The 6740-nt window shown below is 32.2% G+C and overlaps 1 protein-coding gene across 4 annotated transcripts; it reads left to right on the top strand.

Moving 5' to 3' along the window:
* Positions 1-1023: 1023 nt before the first annotated feature.
* On the top strand, positions 1024-5555 carry LOC123315200 (AP-1 complex subunit sigma-2). Of its 4 annotated transcripts, XM_044900800.1 has the most exons (6): positions 1026-1226; positions 1283-1461; positions 1512-1620; positions 1684-1821; positions 2618-2659; positions 4792-5555. In XM_044900800.1, the coding sequence occupies exons 1-5, from the start codon at positions 1224-1226 to the stop codon at positions 2651-2653; spliced, it is 465 nt and encodes a 154-aa protein (XP_044756735.1). In that variant the 5' UTR covers positions 1026-1223; the 3' UTR covers positions 2654-2659; positions 4792-5555. The 4 variants fall into 4 exon arrangements, with proteins under 4 accessions (XP_044756731.1, XP_044756735.1, XP_044756733.1 ...); XM_044900796.1 differs by lacking the exons at positions 2618-2659; positions 4792-5555 and adding an exon at positions 2185-2600 and having other exon boundaries at positions 1024-1226; XM_044900798.1 differs by lacking the exons at positions 2618-2659; positions 4792-5555 and adding an exon at positions 3749-4564.
* The last annotated feature ends 1185 nt before the right edge of the window (positions 5556-6740 follow it).

A 6740-nucleotide genomic window follows, 5' to 3' on the forward strand; every position in this document is an offset into this window, starting at 1 on the left:
ACTTCTACTCCTGATTTCTTCAAAACCTATCTTTCTAACAGAAACTCTGTTTCTAATCTCTTAAATTAAACAGACCTGAGACCAAAGACAACCCTGAGACTATCCGGATGTTGGATCAGTTTACCGAAGCAGCGGTCCCTCTGTACTTTCCGGCTCCCAAGGTATCTGACTTTGCAGTGCCTATCAAACTTATCTCCCCCCTTTTTAAGACGAATTTTCTCACTTACTCCGGACTTCGCAAATGAGTAACATGAAAATTGAATTCTTCGATTCTTATCGTCTAAACTTATTGCTGCGGTTCTCATGAACTTAATGTATTCCTTTGTCAAGTTCGATAAAATATCCTATTTCCTCCGGTCTACATATAATATAAGACCGAACGATAATTTATTATTAAACAAATCATTTATTGATTACGTATTCCGATTTATTTCAATGTCAATCGAAGATCTACATGTTTGCCGGGAAAACTCCGGAATGCATGGGTATGAAAGTACAGAATCTACGACTTTTGGTGTGAAAATTATTATCAACCCTATAAACCTTTTATAAATACCATAATTAAGTATTCAAATCCTTTAATATTTTTTTTATTTTGTATTTTTGCATAAAGTTTAAGATTACTGATCTCATCTTTGAATCGTCAAGATTGACGAGTTAGTAATTTCGGGTGAATAAGTAAACTGCAGCTCGAAATTGCTTAGATATCGACTGTGATACAATACTTCCAAGTTCTGAGTTTTCTATTATAGTTGTTTCATCGTTTATATCATTAATGATTTGCAAAAGCAGGAATAAGACCAAGTTACTATCCTCCGGGGATACCAAATTCATGTTTTAGCCATTCCGTTACAGAAGTACCGAAATATCGGTAATTACCATATGTTTGGCAACACTGCAATGATGTGACATTGACATATGACAATGTCATAAAAGTGTCATCGTCAATGTGATAGTTGTGACATTGGCATATGACAATAGTCATATATGTCAATATGTCGCCGTCATGTGTCATGTCTTTTCTATGTCTATAACCTGTGTTAACTGTCTAATGTCTACTGTCTACGTTTTGAAGTGTGATTAGTGATTAGTTTAGTAAGGCACTATTTGGAAAGGCTCTCGTAATATTTATTTAGTGATTTGTTGAGTTCTCACTCCAGGAATGTTCAAATACTAGTTAGAATTGCCTTGTTGATAGGATAATCTAACTCAGTTCTTACAAAATGGTATGATCTCCAGTACCCGAAAAACTTCTCTCTTACTTGATTTATTGAATTTTTAGATGCAATTCATGCTGTTGTTTAGTCGACAAGGCAAGTTACGTTTACAAAAATGGTACGTAGCACATCCAGACAAATTGAAGAAGAAAATAACACGAGAATTGATAACAACTATTCTTGCTCGAAAACCAAAAATGTGTAGTTTTCTTGAGTGGAAAGATTTGAAGATTGTGTATAAGAGGTTTGTTTAATTAAAGTGAAAATATATTCGATCTAATGATGTTCTTGAAGGTATGCAAGTTTATATTTCTGCTGTGCTATTGAACAAGATGACAATGAACTTCTTACTTTGGAGGTAATTCATCGTTATGTTGAGTTACTGGATAAATATTTCGGAAGTGTAAGTTTTATAGTGAGCAGACCTATGAGTCATATTTTTTAATGTGCTGATACTTTTCTTTAGGTTTGTGAGTTGGATATAATATTTAACTTCGAAAAAGCTTATTTCATACTTGATGAGTTACTTCTTGGAGGAGAGATTCAAGAAACGAGCAAGAAGATTGTACTGAAAGCTATTGCAGCACAGGATCTTTTACAAGAGGTTAGTCCTGGAAATGATGATATCTAATATAGTTGATTTAGCTAATATCTGGAGTTCAGTTCCAACAAATTCAAAACTTTTATTTGGGGAAACATGAAACACACAGCTTGTTGATCTAAATCTAAAATATTCAGTCTCTTGTTTGATGATTCATAGGAATCATTTTTCTAGTCTTAAAAGAGTAAATCATTCATTCTATATATAGATAGAGTAGTTAAACCAAAGATAAAAAAATATTAAGTTGAAATTTTCCTACCAAAGATTCACTAAAAATTTTTCTACATTTTGAAAGGAGTGTGAATGTTCCTTCTCCAATCCATGAAAATAATATAATCCAGATATTAACAAACTGTTGTCTTTTAGTCCTTTGTTCTTGCGATGTTCACATCGTCACTGAGTGCTTCAGATGTAAATTTGTGTTATTTCCCGTTTTCTTTAAATGCACCCCAAAGGATTTGAATGACAATTGATAGGTGTGACGTTGCCAAAAGTGATAAGTAATGCCGACTTGTTGATTTCCATACATGTATTCCATTTTATTCCTTTCATTTCTGTTCACCTTCAAAACCTATTGTCAATATTTCATTTGGTTGAATTAATAACCAGGGTAGACACATTTATTCAATTTATTTTTTCATGATATGCCAACATGAATGATGAAATTCATTTTGAGAAGCAGTACAACCGAAGTACAAGAAATTCGTGTTTCATTTAAATAGAGATTGTTGTATAACATTTTATTCTGCGGTGGTTTTTTAAATTTTCAGTATGAGAAATGAATATTTCAATATTCTAGGGTACTAATGCTTTTATGTATCACATATCTTATTGAAGTAGGGTGAGTTCAATGGGTTTTTGCAAAATTTTTAAAATTAATATTTTTATCTTAACTGGAGTGTGTTTCTGTTGTTTTTAATTCAATAATTTCTAATACTTCCATTAATTTAATCTATTGATGTGTGGAACTAACTGATTTGGTATAATAAAATCCTCAATGCCATTAAATCTTGCTGATGATATAATCAGTTACATTAACCTGTTTTCTTGATTAACCTCAGGTAGAGTTTTATCTGAATATTATTATTCTTGGTTGTTAATTTAACACTTGTGGAAGTGCCATTATTTTAGTGCATGAAAAACTTGTTAACATTTTAGTTTTAATTAAAAATTTAATTTTCATATTGCTCGATAAGTGCTTACTTGCTTGTATATATTGAATTATCACATGCACCTAAATGTTATTCACTTTGAATTAAATACAGGAAAAAGTTTAAAAAAAAACATTAAAGTTGTTGCCATTTGAAATCAGGAAAAAACTATTTGGGAGATTAAAAATACTCGAATAATTTTTGATCATTCCTTGTGGAGGAAAGCCTACAGAGTATTACCATAGTTCCTATTAATATTCTGCTGGAGAAAATTTATTCAAGCAAAATCTGAGTTGTCTCTGTATGTTGTCCAAATATTGATCAATGTTCATTGTTCCTATCAATATCAAAGATTTTGATGCCATTTATTATTGTATTTCAAGAGGTATTTATATTTTATCTTAGTCATTGTTTTAATCCATGAAATAAAAATGAAAGACAGTATCTATTTTTATTTGAAAAAGTTTAATTCAATACTGAAAAGTGAGTTAAGGTGAGCAAATCTTTCCTTAAAGAATTATTCCTTGGGTAAGTGCTTAACATGAATGTTGTATATGCATTTTCAACTAAAACAGATATTTAAAAGAATCATACTTCATTATTCAGCGATTCACGACATAAAATCGTCATAGCATGATTTCTTCCGCCATCAATTATTATCCTGCAATTAGTTTTTGAACCACAAAAATCATATAGCTTCAGTGATACTAGTTTTGGTGCTGTCTGATAATTGGGTTGTGTTATAACCTCAATGAAGTAGATTCATTATTTTTTCCAAGGATGAAGCAGTGGAAGGTGCTTTGAGGGACATTGGTCTTCTGTAGTCGACGTTTCCAGTTACCAATTTTATACAATTTTTATGAATAATATTTATGTGTCGTTTTTGTCTTGTTCATACGGCCTAACCACCAATATTTTTTTGAGCTTGACAAAACTAGAAAAATGCCTCTGTTTCATGAAAAATTTTGAGTTAGTTTTTTTCGAATTCCTTTTCATTTTGTATCAATAACTACTGAAGTAAATGAAATTTCACGTGTACCTGCATATTTTGTTTTCATTTTTTATCTGAATTATTATTCAAGTTTCAGAACTCTTCCAAATTTCAATCGATACTTACTGAAGTCTTCCTTGTATCCCTTTGTTACTAGTTTTCAATTGGTTATCTCAAAGAATTTATTAACCATCTAATGGACAGCCAAAATGAATATTTTCAATTTCTTTAATTCCATATTGATTGTATGTCAATATCTGAATCCTTATATTCAAAACTGTTATAGATTTTCATTAATCTTTATTGTTGTGCTGTAGAGTTGATTTGTTGTTTGTTTTAGAGATTTTATTCAGGTGGTGGCGTTTGATGCATGTTCCTCACTAACATTTTTGTCAAAATAGGAATATGATTCAGATGATAGCAGAATTGTTTGAAGATATATTTTCCTACAATAGGAAATTTGGTGTTCTTTGTTTACATTATTTCTTGAATGGAACTAACACCAACAGTTTGAATCATATATCCTCAAACAATTTAAGTCTTTTGTAAAAATATTGCAATAACAAATTTCTGTGATGTTTCTTCAATATACTAATGATTTTTAGAAATTGGTTTCATTCTACCTTAACTATTTTCATTTGTGAGTATGTTTTATGAAAAGTTTTTCAATGATAATGCCACTAAGTGGACATCAATTTTGAATGTGGATAAGGAAACAGAAAAGCCTTATTCTAAGTATGGTTATGATGTTCCATTTTAGATTGTTTCTAACCCACGTTCACTATTGATGTTTGCTGATGGAAGTTTAACATTAATTCGTCTCATTTTCAGGAGGAAACACCACAGGGCTTTTTCGACGATCATGGACTTGGATAAAATTGATTGAAAAAACATTAACTACTATAACATTTCTTCTCTTATGCAGCTATCTTACAGGGTTTAAATTGTTTTTATATTCCACAGTCTGATATAATCGATCTAGATGAAGCCCTAGCTGATTTTTCACTTAATACTTTTCTCACAACCTGTATCAATTCTTGTGATCAGTTGTCTGTTTTCTACGAAAGTGGTCCCGAGGTCCATATTTGCTGATATGAGAAAACCTTCGCAGGAAATTATGCATATATAGCTGGCAACAAAAACTTTTTATCGTCCAAATTAGACTAAAAAAAACTTGAAGTCTCTATTTTTCTACCTTTCATCCAAATTAAAGTTTTCTCTTCAGCAGTAGTTTAGCATTATATTCAATCCAGCACATTTCACTTTATAGACAGGCGTTTATCACTTGCTCAGTAGAAGGATTCATCAGAAACACATTTTAAGGTGTAAATAATCAAAATTCTTTATTTATCATGAAATAATAAGAACTTTTTGTGATGAGCCAAAGTCTAATGTGTTTCTATGAATTCAAAAACGAACAGTATTAGCAAATAATGTGTGCAATAATTTTAGGTATGTGCCTATGTATCTTTTACTACTTTTCATGTTCCCATTATGTATTTCTTGACAATCTAAGTACTAAAAGCTTTATTCTAATTATACTTGCTCTACTGTTCAATTTTCATTTTGAATTGTTCAATGAAGCTTCAGATCATGTTTTGAGTATCATTTCATTAACCTGCTTGATTAAAAAATGTTATATTGTTTAATGGTTCAATATAACTTGAACATTTATTCCTTCGAATTCTAAAAGCGCGTTATCATAATTCAACGGTAAACGTTTGTTTAATTCTCTCTTTTGAAATAAAAGTTGAAGACACACTCTTTCGACACATGGCAATTTAAAAAAACTCTCTTTTCGACAACACCAAATTTCTTCTTAACGGCGATTAGTGATAATTGACTTTTCCAACAGAACAGGATACCTTTACCCCTGTCATTATTGCGTTAATGAGGATAATAAGATCTATGCCCCCATTAAAACAAATGCCTCCCCAAACGCATACTGAGCCACCACCGAAAAGAGTTGTTTGCGCCATGTTCATTATAGCGTTGACCCTGTTTCCACCACATCAACATTCGCCATCGGACTCGAACAGACACGATCAACAGATTGAAGTGTATATCCCTGTAATCTGTGATAGGTTCTCCATTTATGCATGTTCCAGTTCTCATGTTCGAGAAATAACGATATCTTTACACGCTGTTCTCCCTACTGAACCGCGGGTACCTTTTCTTTTTGCCGTCAGAAATTTCAAGGGCTCTTTAACCTCTCTCAGTGTGTATGCAGCTCTCCCACAAATACGATACCTATTTTACGTTGTACCTACTAAAACTACAGTTTGCGAAACCAGGAGACGGTTAGCAACTTTTTGAGTTGAACCTTCGTTTATAACCAACACGCTAATTCTTCAAGTTGAGGGGCTTCATACGACCACAAAAAAAATCGTACATCTATATGAAATGAGTTTCTTATAATTTTTTTGATTGGGCCATTAAGTGTCACGAGGACCATATTTTGCGTGCGTCGCGTATGTGTAGTGCCATTCATTTTCATTCATTGCTGTATCCCGTTACCGGGAATAAATCTACAAAAAACATAAAAAAAGAACAGACTTATAATTTCTTCGGGCTAATTGCGACTGTGTGCCCTCCTGTGACTGAAGAGACCCAACCGTGACCTACAGATCCTTCCACACTCCGGGCATGGATAGTCACCAACCAGATCTGGCCGCAGCTGAATTCTTCTCGAGTCTCCATTATAACTGTGCACCATAGTGCCATATGGTATATGTAAAGAGCAATACTAAAAATTTGATTCCAATACAAAATTTAGGCTT

Source organism: Coccinella septempunctata, chromosome 6, assembly GCF_907165205.1.
Source record: "Coccinella septempunctata chromosome 6, icCocSept1.1, whole genome shotgun sequence".
Classification (NCBI taxonomy): domain Eukaryota; kingdom Metazoa; phylum Arthropoda; class Insecta; order Coleoptera; family Coccinellidae; genus Coccinella; species Coccinella septempunctata.

Excerpts from the sequence above, each read along its gene's own strand:
- LOC123315200 (XM_044900796.1), top strand. Across the intron at positions 1,621-1,683 it reads TGGATAAATATTTCGGAAGT|GTTTGTGAGTTGGATATAAT; the intron begins GTAAGTTTTATA and ends ACTTTTCTTTAG. Across the intron at positions 1,822-2,184 it reads CACAGGATCTTTTACAAGAG|TCCTTTGTTCTTGCGATGTT; the intron begins GTTAGTCCTGGA and ends GTTGTCTTTTAG.